Raw genomic sequence first — 21,816 nt, forward strand, 5'->3', positions numbered from 1 at the left:
CTCTGTTTTCCCGACTATCAAATGGGGCGAACCACGATGGCCCCTCCCTCTCCGCCTTGTTAGGAGGCTCTAGCTGGCTTCTTAGGGTCCTTCCCGGCCAGTGTGTGCTCCAGCCTTAGGTGTACCCCCACCTCTGACACCTTTTCATGGGAGGGGGGAGGGGGTGCTGCAACAGGTGACGTTCACCCCTGGCCTTCCGGGCCTCCTCTGTAAAGGGTGGGGGACGCAACTGGCAGCCACCCCGCATTGCTGGCAGTAAAGCTCCGTACCAACACCCCTCGTCACCTTACGTCTTCTGGGAGGCCAGGCAGCCCCAGAGCCCAGGCCAGGGAGGCCGGGCAGCCCCAGAGCCCAGGCCAGGGAGGCCAGGGAGGCCGGGCAACCCCAGAGCCCAGGGCAGGGAGGCCGGGCAGCCCCAGAGCCCAGGCCAGGGAGGCCAGGGAGGCCGGGCAACCCCAGAGCCCAGGGCAGGGAGGCCAGGGAGGGCAGGGAGGCCGGGCAACCCCAGAGCCCAGGGCAGGCTGGGATTCAGCGAGCAGGGCCGAGGGCAGGTCAGAGGATGCAGAGAGGTCACCGGGGCGCTGGCACCTGAGCCTGCTGCAGGCCGGATCCCCACCCCGAGGCAGCACAGGGGGCCTCGAGGAGCCGAGGGCGGGGGAGGACCCAGACGCCTGTGGTTTCCTGAGGGCGGGGGCTGCGGGCTGATGCCGGGGAGCCCCAGAGAGGGGTGCCTGATGGGTACCTTTTTGTTTCTTCCTGTAGAAAAGCCGGTGTATTTCCCCTCCTTCTCAGAGGGCCAGAAGCTGAGCGGGGAGCCCGGCCCGTGCTGGCCGCCATCCCTCTCTTTCCCGGTGCCTTCTCGAGAAGTGATTAAGAGCTCCCCGCAGCTGGAGCCCCCCACCTTCCAGTACAACCCACCAAGTAAGTCCTCTCGGCCCCGGGGAGTGGGGGGTGGGGAGACCTCTGGGCTTCCTGATTGCCTCTGGGGCCTACACAGCCTGCTCCGTTCGGGCTATCATCGGCTGTCGGGAGGCCGTTCCGGCCTTTCTGCCCGGCCTCAGAAGGCAGCACCAGGGGTGACACCTCCCTGGAGGTCTTGCCTTGTTGGGCAGATCCCGGCCGGGCTTCCCCTGCCCCTGCCCGGCTTCTAAGGAGCGTCCCAGAGAATGTGGGCCTCTGGAGGATGGGATCTGGATTTGAAGCCCCAGCACAAATCAGGGTCAGAGCTTTATTGGGAAGGGGTCATGGAGGCTCTCACTTCACAGATGAGGAAACTGAGGCCCACAGAGGCAGGGTTTGAACTCAGGACTTCTGACTCCTATCCAGCAGGCTTTCCCCCGGACTGTGCTTCAAGTGCTATTTAGCGGAATGATCAGTCAAGCAGCATCTTTTTTAAACCCCTGCCTTGTGTCTTAGAATCGAGACAAGTATCAGCTCCAGGACAGAAGAATAAGGGCTAGACAGTGGGGGTGAAGTGACTTGGCCAGGGTCACCCAGCTAGGAAGTGTCTGAGGCCCCATTAGAACCCAAGACCTCCCATCTCCAGGCCTGGCTCTATCGACTGGCCTCCAGCAGCACTTATGGAGTGTTTGCTCTGTGCCAGGCACTGCCTGAGCTCCTGAGGGGTGTGTGGATGGAGTGAGGGACAGACCTGGAGGCAGGAGGGTGAAGGTCCGCTGCCTTGCATCAGGGATGACCCAGCCAGCCAGCAGGGGCGGGAGGGAGAAGGTTCAAGGCCAGCGCTTCCCCTTTGGCCCACAGGTCAAATGAGCAAACATTTATTGGGCAATTGCTCTGCGTCAGGCACGAGTGGGGAGGCCCAGAGGGGAGCAGCGAGGGCGGGGGAGGGGATGCCTTAGAAGAGGGGTTCCCAGAGGGGTCCCCAAGGATCCGGAGCTCCTGGCCCGTCGTGCCAGGTGAGAGGCTTCTCAGCAGATGGACAGACGGGATCGGCCTGAAGCCCTCCAGTAACTGCCTCCTGCGTGTCTCCTGTCCAGGCCACCCGATCTCCCTAAACCTGCACGACGGGGCCAGGGCCAGCCTGCAGAGGGTGCCCGGCATCTCCAACCCGCCCCCCCTCATCTCTTCTACCAAGCACCCCGTTGTCCTGGAGAGGCCCGTGAGCTCACAGGTAAGGCCCCCAGCTTGCTCGGCTGACCCAGCACCTGCAGGGCCAGGAAGGGCCCCGTCCATTTCGGGGGCAGCACAGAGGGGAGAGCGCCGGGGGGAGTCGGCACGACCTTCCCGGCTGGGGGACCCTGGGCGAGTCACTTGTCCCAACGGCTGTCTCAGAGCTTTTCCTAAGAAAGAAGCGGAGGGTTTCCCTGAGGACTCCGTAAGGGAGCCCCTGGCCCGCCCAGAGACGTCTCCACACGGATGATCGAGAGACGGAAGGGCTGGCCGAGCACTTCACGTGTTTTCTCATGTGGCCCTCACAGCACCCCTCGGAGCTGCGTGCTATTATTATCCTCCTTTTTACAGATGAAGAACTGAGGCAGAGGGCACAGGACTTACCCAGGGTCACATAGCTTGTTAGGGTTTGAGGGAAGACTGGAGTCTTCCTGACTCTCCATTGTTGTCTCTGCTGCCCTCCTTGGCTGCTCTCTCCTTCCCCAAAGTGGCCGAGTGTGAAAAGGCTGGACTCAAAGCCAGAGGATCCGAGTCCACCCCTCAGCTCTGTCCCTTGGCTTATCGGGGTAACATCCCGGCTCTGAGCCTCAGTTTCCCCACCTATCAAATGAGGGGGTTGCACCCTCGCTCCCTCCCACCTCCTCAGGAGGCTGAGGCGGATCAGGGATGCCCAGAAGGGACTTCCCTCACTCCCCATACACCCCTCTGTCCTTTCACACTCAGAGGCCAACCCCAGGTTTTTCTACCGTGGGAAAGCAGGCCTGCATGTTCTGCCTGGTCCGTATGGGTCCCCGTCAGTCCCAGGGTTTCCCGGGCTCAGGGCAAGGCAGGGAGGGACCTTTGGACGAGGCCTCATTCCATTCCAGACAATACCAGAGCTGGGCCCGTGCCAGCCAGCGGCCGAGGAGGCCGGAGGAAATGGGGGGGTGCTGGGAAGGGGCATTCACAGGAGGTAAAAATAGCTCCCAGAGTCAGCACTGGTCCTCCCCCACCTCCTCTGCCCTCCAGCCCAGGGACAGTCACCCTGGAAACAGGGACAGAGGACCTTTGTGTCCGTGGGAGACGGGGCTAGAGCTGGCAGCCGGCCCCGGGAACCGATGAGGGAGACCGTGTCACCAGGATGTCCAAGGGACGGGCAGGGCAGAGCAGAGGGCCTGGCCGCCTTTGCTCCTCCCCAGCAATGAGCAGCCCAGGCGAGGTCTCCAGCAGAAGGACTGCCGAGGTCCGGCCTCCAGCCCCTTTGTCCAGGCTCTTCCCCCTCCCCCTACTTCACGGGCCCTGCCCTCTGCTTGGAGTGGGCAGACAACCCATACGCTCTCAGTGGAATGGGAGCAGTAATACCCTCCATACCGATTCAAGAGAGACGTGGTGAATGCCACAGGCCCGGGATGACCACCTACCTTGGTGCAGACAGCATCTTTCTCTTGTTTTCCTCCCAGGGAGTTCCAATCCAGCTCCATACACCATACTCGGAGCATGCCAAGGCTCCTGTGGGCTCCATCACCATGGGCCTGCCATTGACCATGGACCCGAAAAAACTGGGTAAGTGTTCAGGGCCTCTATGTGGCCACCACCCCTGCCCCGGGCGGCTGGCCTATAGGAGGAGCCAGGCATCCGGGAGCTGGACAGGAGCCTCCAAACTTCTCTAGGCCGCTCCATGGGGCAGGTGGCCGTCCTGACTATTTGAACACTTCCCATGATGGGGAGCTCTGCTTTGGGGCACCATGCCAGGAGCCTCCTGCCCCCACCCCAGGAAAGCCTTTCCTCCCCTGACGCATTTTCCACGGGGTCTGACCTAGACGTCCATGTTCAGGCAAATTGAGAGGCCCAGGGGAAGAAACGCCATCCGGGAGCTGTTGCCAGCGTTCCTGGGCTCTCCTTTTATCCGAAACGTGACCCCAGGCATTCACACGGCCTCCTTCCTCCTCTCGGCCAGGGGCCTGCTTACAGGCTCTGCCAGGTGGTGAGGAGAGGCTGGCCGGACTTAGGAAGCCATTAATCTAACAGGATGTGGAACTTGAATGTCCCTGGACCCAAGTCCCACACCCCTCCCATTAGACCGACATTCTGGCTCTGAGTATATCCATGCCCACCTCCTCCAGGGACAGAGACAAGCCCTGGCCTTGATGGGTCAGCTCACCCTCTGGCCCTGAACCGGAGCCCGCCCGGCCCCTCCACCCCACAGGGAAGTTGACTCATGCCTAGAGAGACCCTTCCCATGACCAAGGGAGGTGGTCACGAGGGCCTCCGGGCAAGGAGTCAGGCCACTCCCTGGCAGCCCATCCCGGGAGCCCTCAGCATCCTTTGGTTCTGCCTCTGCCTTTGGGAACAAGGGGTGGGAAAGGGGGAGAGGAGGTTGTGGGGAGCAGAGGCCTGGTGCCCTGGGGCTGCCCCCTGCACTCACACCCCGGCCCTTTGCAGTGCCTTTCCCTGGAGTGAAGCAGGAGCAGCTCTCCCCGAGGAGCCAGGCCAGCCAGCCTGAGACCCTGGGGATGCCAGTGGCCCAGGAAACATCAGTGCTCAGAGGTAAGCTGGCTGGAGGGCCGAGAGAGAGCGCCAAGGAATGGAGGTCCAGAGCCCTAGCCAAGACGGGCACCGACTCACATTAGGGCTACGAGAGGCCTCGGGAGCCCTGTCGCCATAGAATCATTGGAAAGGGCCCATGGGGGTCATTTTACAGAGGAGGAAACTAAGGCCTCCCAAAAGTCAGAGGTGGGATTTTGAAGGCCAGTCCTCTGACTCTTTGAGCCCAGGGTTCTTTATCCTGGACCTAGACAGGGACAGAAATAGCCAAAGGGGCCTCCGATCCTCTTACCTCTTATCTTCTACCGCTGGGCCTCTTCTTGTTCATCCGTCAAATGCCCCCTGGCTAGCCAGTCCAGTCTCCCTGGATGTTGGGCCATTTCCCTCAAGTTTCCTTGCCATTCCATAGAGAAGGGCTAGAGACCAAAGGCCATGCCTGTCCTCACTTGGGACTCCTAGATGCTGTCCTGCCGCTGAGGTAGGTAATGCCAAGAACAGCAGGCTTCCTCCTGGCCTAGAACCCTTTGCAGGTGCTCACAGGAGGGTGGGCCCCTCCGAAGTGAACCTGCAGTGATGTTGTGGTGGCCAGGAAGTCCATCCTCATCCTCCTGGCTGTTCAGTGTCGTGGGATCAAAAGAAGGCTGGACCTCAAGTCCATAGCCCTGAGTTCTGAGCCCAGCACCCGCTGGGGCCTTCAATTGGACAAATCACAACCAGCATTTCCCGGGAGCACTTACAGGCGTCGTCTCATTTAGGCCTCTTCAGCCCTGAGGAGCAGGTTCTATGGGTGTCATCACACCCATTTCACAGATGAGGAGACTGAGTCTGGTAGCGGTCAGGGGCCTTACCTTTGGTCGTACAATTGATAAGTATCAAGAACTGACTGACCATGTGGTCCTTCCAGACTGAGTCTCTTTCTACCACCCTATACTGCTTCTTGACTTCTGAGCCTCTCAGTTTGCTCATCTTTAAAGTGGGGATAATATTGCATGAAATACCTCCCCCTTGAGAGGAAAGGACTTTTTTGGTCAGGGAATAAATCTTACTAATAAAGTTATATTGACAATATAAATAATTTTATAACATGTCAGTAAATAAAAAGTTATTAAAAATCTTTACAATAGTAAATGAGGAAGGCTGACTAAGAATTAAACTGTGATTTGGAAGGGCACCTAAGTGGCTTAGTGGATTGAGAGCCAGACCTAGAAATAGGAGGTCCTGGTTTTAAATCCTGCCTCAGACAAGTCACTTAACTGCCTGCCCCAGTCACTCAGCCTTTAGCACTCTTCTGCTTTGGAATTAATGCACAGGATTGAATCTAAGATGGAAATAAGAGGTGTGGTTTTTTGTTTTGTTTTGGTGAATTGGGCTTTCGCGTGTTCATTCAAACCCAGCGCCTTAGGTAAGGCCACCTTCTTCTCTGTGGATATATGGGGGACGGGAGAAGGACTGGAGACCTTCGGAGTGGTCTCTGTAGTGCCCCCTACCCCTCGCCAAGCCGGGCCTCCCTCGCCATCCCCCGATGATGTGTTTTGTAGGAACAAGCCTGGGCTCCACTGCGGGAGGAAGTATCACCAAAGGCATCCCCAGCAGCCGGCCTCCCTCGGAAAGCCCCATCACCTACCGAGGCTCCATTACGCATGTAAGTGGACAGAGGGTCAACCCAGCCCCATCCTTGGAGGGACAGCCTGACCCGAGGCCCCAAGGGGCTGACTACTGAGGGGAGCGAGTGCGGGGAGCCCCAGGGTCGAGTCAAAGTGGGCTCTGACTTAGCCTTTCTGCATCTGTAAATCAAGGAAAGCAAGGGGGTTGTTGAGGATCAAATGGGTCAGTCAGCAAGCATTTATTATGCCCTTCCTGGGTCCCAGGGACTGTGCTGAGAAGGCACAGGAAGGCGAAAGCACCTTCTCGCCCTCCGGAGCTCCCTTTTGGATGGAGGACACCACATGCCCTGGAGTGGATTTCCTGGGAGTACAAGGAGGCAGGGCTTGGGGCAGGTTCCCTGAGAGGGAATGCTGCTGGAGGAACAGGCACAAGCTTCCATCAGCCCCAGGGCTCCTTCTTGCCCCTCCCCTTCCCCATGATGATAGGGGTCACCACTGCCCAGGAAGCAAAGCCTTTCCTCGTGTGCCCTGCAGATAACAGGGATGTCATCTTCCCTGGAGAGCCTCTAGTGAGACTCGGACTACCCCCTGGCCTCTCTGGCCTTCTCTCAGCAGAAAGCTGACCAGTGTCCTCTCATTCGGAGGGCCCTGGAGAGCCTTAACTGGGAACGTGGATGCCCGTGGGGGCAGGATGAGGGGAGGAAAGACGCTTCGTCTGGCAGCTTCCTGTTTCCGCAGTTCTTGCTGACTAGGAGCCGAGTTCTTTATTGCTCCCGCCAAGGACTGTCAGCATCCTCCAAACTGGGGCAGGGCCTTGGGCATGGCAGCCAGGGATTTCTCAGGCTCATTCAGGACCCTCATTTTTCGATCGGGAAGGAAGCGGCCTTAGAAGTGGTGTATCCTACCCAGAGTTGGCAGGAGGTGGCAGCCATGTGAGCCAGGATTTCCTCTGACTACCAAGTCCAGTGGCCCTTTCAGGACAGCCAGTCATGTCCTGGTGGGTGAACTCATTCACACTAAGGGGGCAGTGACTTACAGCCGCTACCCCTTTCCCAAGTTAAGTCTCCGTGAGTCGTCCTGTAGCGAGGCGCTCATCTCTGTGGACGAGTTTTATCTTTGGGAAGGACCTGTTTCACATTCTGTTGGGAGTAGGTCAGAGACCTCAGAGGAACAAATGTCTGCTGGCTAAATTTCAAGCTTATGGCTTCTTGAGGCATGCCTACAGTGCAGGGGCTTAAAAAGAAGCGAAAGAACATTAGCGAACAGTTGAACAATTCACAGAGGAAAGCAGAATTTGGGAGGGACTTCAAATCATGAAGACCTGGGTTCAGATCTTGCATCTGACACTTCCCACCTGTGGGGCTAACTCGAGTGACCTTCTGGGCTGATATCACTGGGAGTCGTTACGGCTTCAGGGCCGGCTCGGGTGTGAATGTAGGGGCTTAAGAAGCCGAGGGCTCTGGCAGGGCCCTGACCTGGGCATGGCTTGCTTTACCTGGCTTCAGGCCCGTGGGCTAGAGCTCAGCCATCCCTGGGCATGCCAGCGGGTCAGTGGGGCCTGGCAGGCTTGTTTCTGGCCCCAGGAGCCAGGAGATGCCAGCTGAGTTCTCGTCAGCAGAGAAAGCACCATTGTCCCAAAAAGTGTGGGTGGCTTCTAGCAAGCTCTGCTCACCCAAGGCAGCCGCAGTCTTCAGGAAAACAGAACTGCCGGGGCGGGGGGATGGGCACTTGGAACAGCAGTGCTGGGCTCCCATCTGGGCAGAGGAAAGTAAGGGAAAAGAGGGGCTACTTCGAAGAGCTCAGAGAGAAGCTGGGGGAGCCAGGCAGGCCATCTTCCCATTTTGACTTTCTCCTCATTCTGGGAGGCCAGGATTCTGGGGAAACGGGTCTGAAATGCTGTAGGTCCCTGCTTCTGCAGTGCCCCCCGTCCTCACCTATGGGCGCTCTTGCTCCGAGGTCAGCCAGGGGAATAGCGTCCAGCCCCTTTGGTCTTGGAGACAAGGACACCGAGGAGAGAGAGGTTAAGTAGCCTGCCACGGGTCACTCAGCTAGTCTAAGTCAAGATTCGAACTCAGGTCTTCTTGATACCAAGCTCTTCACCCCTCCCCTAGTAGCGTGGGGAGCTGGACAGGACCTCAGCCAGGGTCCGGACGCTTGGAACGCAGGTGTTGTGAGCACAAGCCCGGCCCCCTTTCCCCTGGCCAGGCTGCCGTCCTTCCTGTGCCCTGACCGTCCGAGCGGCCGGCGTCTAGCTTATGTCCGGGCACCTCCCGCGAGGATCGCCGGGTCTGGCCGCGGCCGGCTCGTGGGGGCCAGGCCGGTGACGCGCCTCCCGTTGTCTCGCCGCCTTCTCCCAGGGCACCCCGGCTGACGTCCTTTACAAAGGAACCATCACCAGGATCATCGGAGAGGAGAGCCCCAGCCGCGCGGACAAGGGCCGAGAGGACGGGCTGCCCAAGGGGCACGTCATCTACGAAGGCAAGAAGGGCCACGTCCTCTCCTACGACGGTGAGCCTCCCTTCCGGGCTTCTTCCCCGAATAGCGGCGGGCGAGCTGCGGGAGGGAGCCGCAAGCACGGAAGGCTCCCCGCTCGGGGCGCTCGTGCCGCGTGGGCCGCGAGGCTCCTTCCCGCACCTTCCCTCTCCCTGCCTGGGGGGTCCCCAGAGCTTGTGGGGCTCCAGCAATGGCAGAAGGACGCCTCAGCCTGACCCGTCCTCCGGTATCCCCGCGCAGAAGCCGGGTAGCGGCCAGCCTTAAGTCTGCTGTCCGTGCGTGTGTCCGTGGGCTCGTCTTTCCTGAGGACACGCGGGCCGGGGAGGGGCGTCCAGGCCGCCCCCGCTGCCCCCTGGGTGGGAGAGTGGAGGGAATCCTGAGACAGGTGCGAAGGCAGGAAGCCGGAATCCTCCAGACCTTGGGAGGGGAGCAGGGCCTTGGCGCGGCCCCAGGGAGCCTCTCCTTCCCCGGCCCGCTGTCCCGGCCCGCGAGGGTTAGAGGCCTCTCTTGCTCCAGCTTCTAGAGATCACGAGCCTGCCTAGAAGGGAGCCGCCCACAGTGCCTGGCACCGAGTGGGCAACAAGGACGCCTTTCCGGTTTGCAGCTTTTTAGCCCTTAGCCTAAGGATGACGCCTTCTATAGCGTGGAATTTGGCCTCGTCTAGGGAAGGAGTCAAGGCCGAAATGGGTTTTAGGCCCACCCTGACACAGGGGCGCAGAGAAGACGTTGGGCAGTGTTTAGTTTGCTTCTGTTTTTCTCTCCCAAGAATATTTCTGGCCCTTCCTGGCCCCAAACAGGAACTCTCTCCCAGCCGCTTACTTTCCCGCTGAGAGGTCACTGAGCAGCTGCTTTTGCTTTAGTGCGGTTTGTCTTTTCCATACCTGCCTTTTAAAAAATTTGATCCTGGGGGCAGCTGGGTGGCTTCATGAATAGAGAGGCGGGCCCAGAGACAGGAGGTCCTGGATTCAAATCTAGCCCGAGACACTTCCCAGCTGGGTGACCCTGGGCAAATCACTTCGCCCCATTACCTAACCCTCTTCTGCCTCGGAACCAAGCCACAATATCGATTCTAAGATGGAAGGTAAGGTAAGGGGTGTGTTGTTGTTTTTTTTAATTTAAAAAAATGGTTATTCTTTTTCATAGCACCTTCCTTTTCAAAACTCTCCTTCCCTCTGCTACTAAGAGAACTATCTATCTATGGTAACTGAATTGACAAGAAAGAAGGAAAAACTTAACACATCTACGTCATCTGCCAGTGTAGACGGTGTTCCGTGTTCATAGTTGCCCACCTCTGCAAAGCCAGAGGCACATTTTCTCCTGCTTCCAGGCCTAGCTTGGTCTTGATTCAGTTCACTTTGGTGGTTTGTTCTTTTTTGTTTCCGTCCCTTTGTCCCTCCTAGCATGGGTCAGGCTTGTCCAGGGAAGCTCAGCCCCGCCGCGCCCCTGCCTCCTGGCCCCGGCCCGCAGGTGGCAGATAGCTGTGAGACGTTTCTCCAGCCAAGGCCTGGCTCTTGTTGGGCGCAGCTTGGACGATCCAGAGGCCAGCATCTCTGATGTGGAGGCCTCTTGGCTCAACAAGGAGGACGCGTCCTCTCTTTTCTGTATTAGTCAGAATGGGAGCATGCAGGCATGTCGGTAAGGGCTAACCTCGAGGGCCTCTCCTATTGCTGGGAAATGTTCATTATCTGGGAGGCAGGAAAGCCGGGGCTCACCCCAGATCTGCCTTTGATTATACTGGATCCAGTCCAGTCTGAGGAGTGGTTATTAAGCACCAGCTGTATGCCTGCCAGGCACTGTGCTAGGAATGCAAATACAAAATGAAAAAGGTAACTCCGGGCGTTTCCGTTGCGATGAGAGCGGGGGAAATTAATGTCTAGTGTTATTGTTATTCGCGATAACAATACTGCTAATACTTGGCACTTAGATTGAGGTTTGAAAATGTCTTTTTGGAAATGATCTCATTTGATCCATATAACAAGCCTGTACTATTATTGTTGGCTCCATTTTACAAACGATGAGACTCCAAAGATGAGGGATTGGCGCAGGGTCACACACTTACCTAAGTCTAAGGCGGGATTCGGACCCGAGTCTTCCCCTTGGCCATGCTGCCTCTCATGCAAAGGGGTATCTAGAAAAGATAACTGGGATGGGGAGACTCTGCCATTTCCTATAAGGGAAACCCTTAGGGTGAGAGTCTCCCCCTGACATTGGAGGCCAGGGAACGGTGGGAGGTCCTGGCGGGGATTTGTAGCCTGAGATACTAAAGCTGCTTTTTAGCTGTCCAGGTAGTCGCCCCTAGACTAGCCCAGGAAGGAAGGAGTTCAAGGACTGGAAGGGCTCTGTTTGTGAGCTCCAGCCAGAGGGAAGGTTCTCGAGGGCACGCAGAGGCTTCAGTGAGCAGTGCCTGGCGCGTGAGCACGGAGGGCGAATTGTCTGGTCCCCTCGCAGAGGCTCCCGGGGGAGTCTGGATGGACGAGAGCCTTCAGCTCTTTCTCCTTTGCCAGCCTTCCCCAGCCCCTGTGCCACCGCCTTTCCCACAGGCTTCTCCCCCCTCTGCCACTCTCCTCTCCTGGGACCGGAGATCAGGAGGGACATTCCTGGCCGGCAGAGCAGAGGCTTGCAGCCGGTAGGAGGCAGCTCCACCTCCCAAGGCAGGATGCCGGCCCCGACAAAGGGGGAGGAAAGGATCCGAGGGCTGCGGCTCTGCGAGGTCCTCGGACCCTGGCTCTAGGCCGGGAAGGAAGCTGAGCAGCCATCAGGCTCTCCCGCTCATTGTCCGGGTGAAGAGGTCGGGGCCCGCAGGGTTATGGCCTGAGGCCCCACTGTGTGACTAAGTGGCCGACGTGGGGCCTGAACTCTGGATTCAGTGCTCTTAGGGCAGGGTCTCTGCTGGTTTTGCCCAGTCATGGTCTCAGTCTTTCCTGCCCAGCCCTTGACTGACGGGCAGCTGGCCCGAGGGCCCCGGCTGGGCTCCTCCGGGTACACGTGTTCTCCCAGTCTCCTAGACACATGCATGTTCCTACTCAGAGATGACATGCAGTCTTCTTCTCAGACATACTGACCCACTTAGGCCAAAGGGGAAGGAAGTTTTCTCCATCTCACATTAGTGGAAATCACCCAAAATAAATGACTCCAAAAGGTATTGGGCAGAGGAGGGGGGAACACGCCCGGAAAAACCCAGTAGCTGCCGCCTGGCATCTGTAACCTGATGGAACAGCAGGATCCTGAGCCCAGCCACAGACGGTGGGCGGACTTGGGGGAGCACGTCTGGTCACTCAAGGGAGCGGAGACCTTTGTGCAAACAAGGAGCTTCGGATGGGCTGCGGGGCCCAAGCTGGGGGACCAGAAAGGCGTTGAGGTGCCAGGCTCACTCCCTACCCTGAGGGAGAGGCTGACCAGCCAGGCAGACGGGGGCCAGGGAGGACTCTGAGGCCCCGGCCCCCCCCCCCAAGCTGGCTTCCCTGGCTCGCTCACACCAGGCTAACGGACGTGTGTTTGGTTTCCAGGCGGGATGTCTGTGTCTCCATGCTCTAAGGAGGATGGAAGAAATAGTTCTGCGGCGACCCATGAGACATCTGCCTCCAAGCGCACTTATGACATGATGGAAGGACGAATTGGCCGGGGGCTGTCAAGCCGTGACCTCTCCACGGGCATTGAAGGTGGGCACTTCTCAACGGCCAGCCAGGGGGGTGGGCAGGGCACAGGACTCAGGACTTGGGCCCTTCCTTCCCTTCCCGTTGGGCCCCATGTTTTTTTGAGGTCTCCCTGAGCTCAGCACCCACTGGGAGGAGGCAAGGCCCTTGACCCCAGGGACTTCTCAGTTGAAATGGGGAGAAAATGGGAACAAACATAGAAAGACTACTCAGGATAGTGTTAATCCTAATCACTACTAGTACTGTTAATAATAATAGCCAACACTTCATAGCACATTAGATTAGAAAAGCATTTTAGATATATTATTTCTTTAGGTTCTTTTCAGGTAGGTGCAGTTATTATCTCCAATGAGGGAAACTAAGGCAGAGGTTAAGTGTGCCCAGGGGCATGCAGTTAGTAAGTGACTGAGATCACATTTGAATCCTTGTGTTCCTGACTCTCAAGTCTAGTACCTTTCCCCATGTTCATGTCACCAATATAAAATCATAGGGTCAAAGATTTAGAGGGGACCTAAGAAGTTGAGCTCAATCCTTTATTTTAGAGATGAGTAAATTGAGCCCCAGGGAATTTTAAGTGACTTATTGGGGAAGGGGGGCAGGTCATACAGTAAGTATAGAGGACAGATTAGAAACCAGGTGCCCCTGACTCCCAGCCCAGTGCCCTATCTCACACCTAACCTTAGAATAAATGAAAAGCTGCCTGCTTTGGACCCAGAAGGTAGGAACTATTCCACCTCCAGTTCCTAGCATGCAGTAAGAGATTAATAAGTGCTTATTGAGGGGTTCAATGAGGATCTTTCCCCTCTTGATCAGTTAGTCAATCAAAAGCATTTCTTACATGGTTTCAGGCCCTAGAAAGACTTAAGTCAGAGGAGGCAAGGTCTATCCTCTGGAAACTAATATTCTAGGACAGCACCGGTGAACCTTTTAGAGATTACGTGCCCAAAGGGCACCTTCAAGTCACCTGTGAGGGCTCCGTCCTCCCATTTCCCCAGACAGCAGAGGGAGGAAGTGCTTGTATTGGTCTGCTGGGCAGAGGGGCAGAACATGTGAAAATTGTCCTAAGGTGCAGTGGAAAGGGGGAAAGGAGCAACCCCCTCTGGCATACCAGGACATGCATGCAATGCCTTTGCCAACATGGTTCTAGGAGCTTAGGTCAGAGGTGCCAAATTCTAAGCTACAGAAAACAAGATTGTCATTAGGAGAAATGTTCAAAAACAAAAACAAAAATAGAACTCAGTGTAGCTAATGCTTGTTTGCACTTTTCTAAATCAGTGCTCCAGTTTGATGCCATTGGCACCTTTTCTGTGTTATGGACCCCTCTGGCAGGTACCCTAGGGCAGCCCAGCATCCCCTTCTCAGCATCCTGCCTTTTAAGGATGTAAAAGAAAATAGTTACCAAGGATGCTGGTAAAATAAAAATAAATAAGTGGTCTTAAATAATATCTATATGTATACATGTATATTTTTGTTTATATCTTTATATCACATTTATATAAATATATAAGTATATATTAATTACACAAATATAAGTAAATAAAATAGATTTTTTTCCCTATCCAAATTCATGGAACCTCTGAAATCTGTGGACCCAAGAACCTCTGTGCTAGTCCTTTACATTTTACCAAGGACTTTCCTCATAGCATCCTTCTAAGTGCATATACGTTATTAATACGTTATTAAATCCATTTTATATATGGAGAAACTGAGGCAAGAGACAGTGAAGTGAGTGCCAGAGGTATCTTCTGATCCCAAGCCCCTAGCTTCTTTGACAACTCGCCTTCTTATGAGAATAACAATAAAAATGGCACTGATGGCAGTGATGATAACAGTGCCAGGGAATTGATGGGCCTGGAAGAGAGAACCTCAGATCACATTCCCCATCTGGCACATACTAGCCATGTGACTCTGGGAAAGTCATTTAATCTTGACATCTGCTTTTTGCAATTCAGTCCCAACCATAATAATAACTAGGAATAGTGGCAACATTTATATAACATATTAATGTTTGCAAATCACTTTACAAATATTATCTTATTAAATCCTTCAAATAGCCCTGGGAGGTAAATTCTCTTATCTTCATTTTACAGTTGAGGGATCTAAGATAGACAGAAGCTTAAGTTACTTTTTCAGGGACAACAGCTACTAAGTGTCTGAGTCTGGATTTGAACTCGGGTCTTCCAGATTCCAAGACCTGAGCTCTAAGAGGTAGAGAAGGTACCAGCAGCCATTGGTGAAGGACTTTTTTCACCCACGAGTTGCCTATACCAGTGGAATCACAAATCTGATTTTCCAAAAACATTAATAATACCCAGAGCCCCAACATTGGTAGGGCCTTCTCACAGCACCTGGGAGAGGTCCTTTTTTTCACTTGGCACCTGAGATTTTCATTGGTATAAGTATAAGGTTATAACCAGTGAGGAAACACCCTTGATGGGTATAGGTCAATCCTTGCTGTTTGGAGAGAGGGAGCTAAGGGTCTGAAAAGTTGAGCAGCTTCTGTCCAGAGCCGGGCACTCAGGCCTCCCACTGCTAAATCCTGTGCTCTCCTCACCTAGTTAGGCTGGGTGTCCTGGGGCGCCCTCTAACCACAGTTCTGCTGCCTTTTCAGGTCTCATGGGCCGAGCGATCCCCCCTGACCGGCACAGCCCCCACCACCTGAAGGAGCAACACCACAGCCGGGGCTCCATCACACAAGGTAACATCAAAGGGGGCAGCCTGTAGGAGACCCAGGAGGAGGGAGTTGAAGGCTGATGGTGGCCCCCCTCCAGTGCATGCCACACATCCTCTGACCCAAGCTTTCCTTCTGCCAAGGACTACCCTGTAGGAACATAGGATTAGAGTTCAGAAACCAAGTCCAGGGAGCAAAAGTGACTCAGAATCATTGGATCCTAGACCCAAGGAGGGAGGAGCCTCAGAGCCTGTTTGGTTCATGTCTTCCTCCCCCCCACTTTACAGATGAGGAAACCAAGGCAAGGGAGGAGCCACTGGCTATTCCAAGGTCCTGGAGTATGTGCCAGAGACAGGGCTTAAACCAGGCTTTCCTGACACCAGAGCCAGACAGCGCTCTGCCCAATGCCTCCCTAGGAAGTGCACAGGAAAGCATGGCAGAGAACTGTTATCCCCAAATGACAGATGAGAAAAACTGAGACCCAGCAGGGCTCCCTCAAATGGCTGAGCCAAGCCTAGCCCCTAGCTTTCCTCAAAATTAGGGTGCTTCCCCACTGAAACCTATTGCTTAAAAGGAGGAGTAAGATCCAGCCCCACTGTTTTTTGGTTCCTCGATGAAATGGGGAGGGGGGGCAGTGGATACGTATGCATGCCCTGACATGCCAGCCCAAACACACACCAGCGGACACACACACACACATACACACACATACCTCTACCTTCATAGCCCCCCAGCACAAGACTCATCTTCCCCTCTTTCCAAGCACAGTTGTGGTTTCACGAGTCTTGCTGGGAGACAGTTTGGTGTAGTAGGGAGGATGCTGGATTTGGGTTCCTAGGACCCTGGGTTCGAATCCTGGCCCTTCCCCTTTGTAGCTGGATTTCCCAAGGTTCCTTCCAGCTTCTCCATCTGATTCTGTGACCTCTCCCCTCTCTACCTCCTAAGGGGAGGCCTAGCACACACCCTGAGGACCTGGAGGGTCTCAGCCCAGGCCCAAAGTTGGGGTGACAGACCCAGGCCTCCCTGATTCTGGGCCAACCTCACAGGGAGGAAGAGCCTGATGGGTGGGTTTGGGAAGGGGCCTGTCCATCCCAGGGAGGGAGGCCTAGTCGGTGGGTTTGCCAATGCTGGGCAGGGAGCCCCCTGTCAGCTCAGTCTCTCCTTGGCTCCCGGCAGGCATACCTCGGTCCTACGTGGAGGCCCAGGAGGACTACCTGCGGCGGGAGGCCAAGCACCTGAAGAGGGAGAACACCCCGCCTCGGGACCTGCCTGACCCGTACAAGGTGAGGCCCCTGGAGGGCCTGACCCCGCTGAAGATGAAGGGCCACGAGGGCCTGGTGGCCACCGTCAAAGAGGCGGGCCGCTCCATCCACGAGATCCCCCGGGAGGAGCTCCGACACACGCCCGACCTGCCTGGGCCCCCTCGGCCCCTGAAGGAAGGCTCCATCACCCAGGTAGGGGGAGGCCCAAGCGCCATCTTGGGACCGGGGGGGGGGGGGGAGGGTGGTCCAGGGGCTCCAGAAGCTTTTGCCTAGAAGAGGTGTCATGGGCTAGCGGAGGCCGCAGGGCCTGGGCTCACACCCACTGCCGGGACCAGGCTCAGAGCCCTTTGGCCACTCGGTGCTTCCTCCATAAAATGGGCACAGCAGCGCCTCCACCTGCCAGGCTTAGGAGGGGCCCCGACGGCATCTTTGAAGCACTGAAAACTCTCAGTCCTTCTTTATAAAACACCCGCTGGGCACCTCGCGGGATGCCCCTCAGGCCAGGCCAAGAGCTCAGGAGGCGTCCCCGGACGGTCCCAGAGCAGACAGGCAGCCCGGGCCTGGGGCCTGGTTCGTGGAGCCGTCTGTGGCCCGCGTCTGGGACGGGGAGACGCGCTCCGCTTGGCCCCAGGGGCAGCCTTGGCTTCTGTAGATCTCCCGAAAGCCCGAGCTGGCCTCCCAGGGGCCGTGCCGAGGCCCAGAGTCTCCTCCAGCTCTGAACTGTCAAGTGATGGTGCAGGCCAGAGCCCAGCCCGGCCCTCGGCCCCGGATGCTCATTGCTGGCCCACTTCAGGTTCCAGCTGCCGTGCGTGTGGCTTCATGCGGGGGCTTCTGGCTTGACCTGCCTAGTCTCCCCTTTGTGGGACAGCTATGAGCAGAGGAGAGGTTTGATGGGGTGGAGCACGAGGCTGAGTGTTGGGAGCTTCCTGAGAGGGAAGGGAGCAGGCCCGACACCCCCGACAGCTAGGGACAGTGCTTATCCCCATTTTATGGTTGAGAAAATAGAGGCAAACCAGAGTGACTTGCCCAGGGTCACTTGGCTAGGCTGGACTTGAACTCAGGTCTTCCTGTCTCTGGGCCCAGGGTTCTTGCCCTGGACCAACCAGCTGCCTCCAATCCATGCCTTTGACAGATGAGGAAACTGAGGCCCCGTTCTTGAAGCATCTTTGCTGTATGTGACTCCCTCAGACTGTAAGCCTTGGACGGCAGGGCTGCCCCGGCCATGCTCGCCTCCAAACCCGCGGGCGTTTTTCCCTGCTCCCCCTCCTGTCCGTGTGTCCGGGAGCCGCTCTCTCACCTCCTCCCCCTCCCCGCCCAGGGCACTCCTCTGAAGTACGACAGCGGCAGCTCGTCAGGCGGCTCCAAAAAGCACGACGTGCGCTCCATCATCGGCAGCCCCGGCAGGACCTTCCACCCTGTGCACCCCCTCGACGTGATTCAGGATCCCCGGGCCCTGGACCGCTGCTACGAGGAGACGCTCAAGAGCCGGCCCAGCTCCGTCACCAGCGCCGGGGGCTCCATCACCCGAGGGGCGCCCGTGATCGTGCCCGATCTGGGGAAGCCCCGCCAGAGCCCCCTGGCTTACGAGGACCACACGACGGCTTTTGGCAGCCACCTGCCCCGGGGCTCCCCCGTGTCTACCCGGGAGTCCACCCCCCGGCAGCAGGAGGGTGAGTGCGTCTGTCTGGGGAGGCCGGGGCGCCTGGCACCCAGCGGGCACCGAGTAGGTGTCCGCAGGGGAGGCTGACCTGTGGCTCCTCTCTCCAGGAGGCCTCCCCTCCAGCAAGGGCTCCCAGGAGAGGAAGATCTCGGCGGCCTCTCGGGACATCGCCAGCTCCAAGTCCCCGCACACCGCCGTGCCCGACCACCACCCGCACCCCATGTCTCCCTACGAGCACTTACTCCGAGGCGTGAGCAGCGTGGACTTGTACAGGGGGCACATCCCGCTGGCCTTCGACCCCACTTCCATCCCCCGGGGGATCCCCCTGGATGCAGGTAAGCCCCTCTGCCCGTTCCCTCCCCACCGAAGGCAGCGAGGACCCGAGTTCAAATGCCACCTCGCACGCGCCACTCCCCGCGTCTCCTTGGGCAGATCTGTCTCCCTGTCTCTGAAGTGGGTGCGTCGGACTAGAGAGCCTCCGAGGTCCCTTCTGGCTCGCCAGGCCGCTCGTTCTCTGGCCAGCTGCCCGCTCGTTCTCTGGCCAGCTGCCCGCAAGCTCCCCTCTCCTCCGGGGGCTGCTAGTTCATCGTCCTCTTACTGGGGGGCGGGGCGGGGGGGGCTCCATTCCTTTCCAGACCGGCTTCTGGTCTCGGCTCTTTGGATCGTGGCGGGGGGGTGGAAAAGCAGCTCTTCCTCCTCGTGGGGAAGCTCCCTTCAAACGTCAGCGGCTGGGGCAGGCCCTGAACCCCATCTGCCTCGCCCTGGCTAAGCCGGAAGGCGAGGCGTGGGGGGGCCCAGAGAGCCCGCCCTAGAAGCTCGTGTCCCTGATCCCTGACCGCCTGCCCAGCGAGCGGCGGCCTCCATCTCTGCAGAGCGAGGAGGGGTCAGCGGAGGAGAAGCCAGGGCCCTTCCCCCCCACCCCCAGCCCCTGCTGACAGCCTGGGGGGCACCCTGCCCCGAGGGGTGGGAGTGCAGGTTGGGACGGGGGTTGATGGAGTCATGGGGGTGGGGGAAGGTCACGTGGAGCCCGAGGGGCTCGGAGGCCGCCTAGCCTAGCCTCGCTGCCTTCCCTGGCGAGGCCCTGAGGCCCAGGGCAGGGCTGGGCCTGGCTCCCACTTCCGTCACCTGGACACTCTGACTCCAGACTCTGAGCTGCTTCTGCCGGACAGCCGGGCTCCACGGCCCCACTTGGCCCTCGTGGGCCTCGACCAGTCGTCAGTCTGAATTCCCAGAGCTGTCCGGGCGGCTCTTCCGCGCCGGCCCAAAGGCCCGGGGCCGCCTGGCTGTCCCGCAGGGCGGACGGCAGCTTCTCCTTCCCGGGCACCCTGGCAGGCAGAGCGTCCCCTCCATCTGGTGCCCGGCCTCGGCCCGCCCCCAGACCCCGCCGGCCCCCAGAAGCCGCCCTCAGCCTCCTCTTTCCTCCCTTCTCTCTCCCCTCCCAGCCACCGCCGCTTACTACCTGCCCCGGCACCTGGCCCCAAACCCCACCTACCCTCACCTGTACCCCCCGTACCTCATTCGCGGCTACCCGGACACCACGGCCATGGAGAACCGGCAGACCATCATCAACGACTACATCACGTCCCAGCAGATGCACCACAACGCCGCCGCCGCCACCGCCATGGCCCAGAGGGCGGACATCATCCGCAGGGAGTCCTCTCTGGCCCTCAACTATGCAGCCGGACCCCGGGGTAGGCGCCGCGGGAGGGAGGGCCGTGGGCAGGCGGGAGGCCCGGGCAGGAGCTGGGCCGCAGCCGGCACCCGGGAACCCGGACGGGCCTGACCCTCCCTGCCTCCCTGGGCTCCCCTCACAGGCATCATCGACCTGTCCCAAGTGCCGCACCTGCCAGTGCTGGTGCCCCCCACGCCGGGCACCTCGGCCACGTCCATCGACCGCATCACGTACATCCCCAGCGCCCCCCAGCCCTTCAGCAGCAGGCCCAGCCCCTCGCCGCTGTCTCCAGGTAACAGCCCCCTCCTGGAGGCCCCCTCGGCCCAGAGCCGGGACGACGGCGGGCCCAGGGTGGAGGCGAGCGAGCCTCCGGGAGGGAGGGAAGGAGGCAGAGACGGGCGAGGGGAGGCCGGGGGGAGCGGAGGCCCCTGGCCTGCACGGCCCGCCGTAGCCCATTCCGACCCTCGTTGGCTCCCAGGAGGCCCCTCACACATCGCCAAGCCGACGGGGACGTCTTCCTCGGAGAGGGAGCGAGAGCGGGAGCGAGATCGAGAGCGTGACCGGGAGAAGTCCGTTCTCACGTCCACCACGACGGTGGAGCACGCCCCCATCTGGAGGCCAGGTACGGGCAGGCCTCCTGGCTGCGGGGCAGCCTGGCCAGATGGGGGGGAGCTGGGGAGTCGCACCTTTGGGTCGGGCTCGCCCCAGGGCCACGCTCTTTGCCAGCCTCAGTTTACTCATCTGTAAGGGTCCCCGGCCCTTCTCAGGTTGTAGGAGGTGACAAGGGAGGCTCCCCCATAGAGACCCGAGCGGTCGTCCCCCCCGGCCCCGCCAGCCTCCTGTCCCCTCCTGCTCGCGGGGCGGCCTCCTTAGGCACGCTGGCCTCTCCTCCGCCTCCCGGCGGCCTTGGGAAGCGCCTGGGCCTGGAAGCCGGGCCTCCGCGCGGGTGGTCTTTGTGAGCCCCCCGGCCCGGGCCCCTCCTCCCCGTCTTCTGAGCCCGCGGCCTCGTCTTCAGGTACGGAGCCGAGCAGCGGCAATGGCGGCAGCGGCGGCGGCGGCGGCGGCAGCCGGCCATCCTCCCATTCTCACAGCCATCAGCACTCGCCCATTTCTCCGCGGACCCAGGAGAACGTCCAGCAGAGACCCAGCGTGCTGCACAACACGGGCATGAAGGGCATCATCTCCTCCGTGGAGAGCCTCACCCCCTCCGTCCTACGGTACACGCCTTCCCCGGCGCTCCGGCGGCTCCCCAAACCTCAGGGTAGTCATCCGTGAAATGGGCCGGGCCGGGCGGCCTCCGCTCCGCCCTCTGTAGGAGGACGCGATTGCCGCTCTGACTTCCCGGAGGAGCAGGCTGGCCCCCGGCTTCCTGCCGACCTCGCTCGGCCCCTTCCCTTTGGCAGCAGGCGTCCCCCTCAGCCCTTAGCCAAGCTGTGGAAGCAGGGCTGCACCCCCAACGAAATGGGCCTGAAACTAGACCTTCTGAGAGGCGGAGAGCGTCCCAGCGGGGGCCCAGCCTGGGTAAAGGCTGGGAGACGGGAATCTAAGGGCCCTTTCCTTGAGCTGCCCCCTCCCCCACCGCTGGCTGACGCTTCCCTCTTCCCAGATCACCTCCTTTACCTTCTTTTTTTAACCCACCCTCCATCCTGGAATGGGCTCTTGGAGCGGTCCCAGGGCAGAAGATGCGGAGGGCTGGGCCAGATTGGAACCCAGGAGCTCCCGCTGCCCCCTTGTCTTTAATCGGGGTCTGCTGTTTCCTCAGTAGCATCCAGGGGTGTCCATGGATGCTAAAGTGCTTTGAGAGGCGGGGAGTGTCCACAGAGGGGGCTCCTGGGGAGAGGCCGCCATTTGGATTGGGTCCATCCGAGCCCTCTGAAAGGAGCCGTGCCTTAGCGAGGGGCCGCCCGGGGCGGACTGGGCACAAGGGAGCCGGCCAGAGGCCCAGCTAGCCCAGCCGGGATGGGGGGTGGGAGGTGGGGGGCTGTCCTTGGGGAAACGGCCTCGAGCGTGGTGGCCACGGCCGTGCAGTGGACTCTTGGGCTCGATTCTTTATCTGTGGGACAATGGGGCATGTGGCCAATGCCGGCTATTTGGGGGGACCCCCAACTTTGACAGCCTATTTACTGGGCAAACGTTCATAAAAATGCT

The 21,816-nt window shown here is 58.9% G+C and overlaps 1 protein-coding gene across 1 annotated transcript in view; it reads left to right on the forward strand.

The window, feature by feature from the left end:
- Positions 1 to 21,816, forward strand: part of NCOR2 (nuclear receptor corepressor 2) — a 210,691-nt gene that overhangs the window by 175,328 nt on the left and 13,547 nt on the right. Inside the window, exons 30-44 of the mRNA XM_044685401.1 lie at positions 763 to 921; positions 1,998 to 2,131; positions 3,570 to 3,672; positions 4,552 to 4,656; positions 6,192 to 6,295; positions 8,615 to 8,765; positions 12,257 to 12,409; positions 15,015 to 15,101; positions 16,251 to 16,528; positions 17,655 to 18,006; positions 18,104 to 18,331; positions 19,439 to 19,687; positions 19,811 to 19,960; positions 20,147 to 20,290; positions 20,684 to 20,885. Coding sequence (XP_044541336.1) covers positions 763 to 921; positions 1,998 to 2,131; positions 3,570 to 3,672; positions 4,552 to 4,656; positions 6,192 to 6,295; positions 8,615 to 8,765; positions 12,257 to 12,409; positions 15,015 to 15,101; positions 16,251 to 16,528; positions 17,655 to 18,006; positions 18,104 to 18,331; positions 19,439 to 19,687; positions 19,811 to 19,960; positions 20,147 to 20,290; positions 20,684 to 20,885 — 2,599 coding nt within the window. The remainder of the gene's footprint in view (positions 1 to 762; positions 922 to 1,997; positions 2,132 to 3,569; positions 3,673 to 4,551; positions 4,657 to 6,191; positions 6,296 to 8,614; positions 8,766 to 12,256; positions 12,410 to 15,014; positions 15,102 to 16,250; positions 16,529 to 17,654; positions 18,007 to 18,103; positions 18,332 to 19,438; positions 19,688 to 19,810; positions 19,961 to 20,146; positions 20,291 to 20,683; positions 20,886 to 21,816) is intronic.

Source organism: Gracilinanus agilis, chromosome 1 (genome assembly GCF_016433145.1).
Source record: "Gracilinanus agilis isolate LMUSP501 chromosome 1, AgileGrace, whole genome shotgun sequence".
Taxonomy (NCBI): domain Eukaryota; kingdom Metazoa; phylum Chordata; class Mammalia; order Didelphimorphia; family Didelphidae; genus Gracilinanus; species Gracilinanus agilis.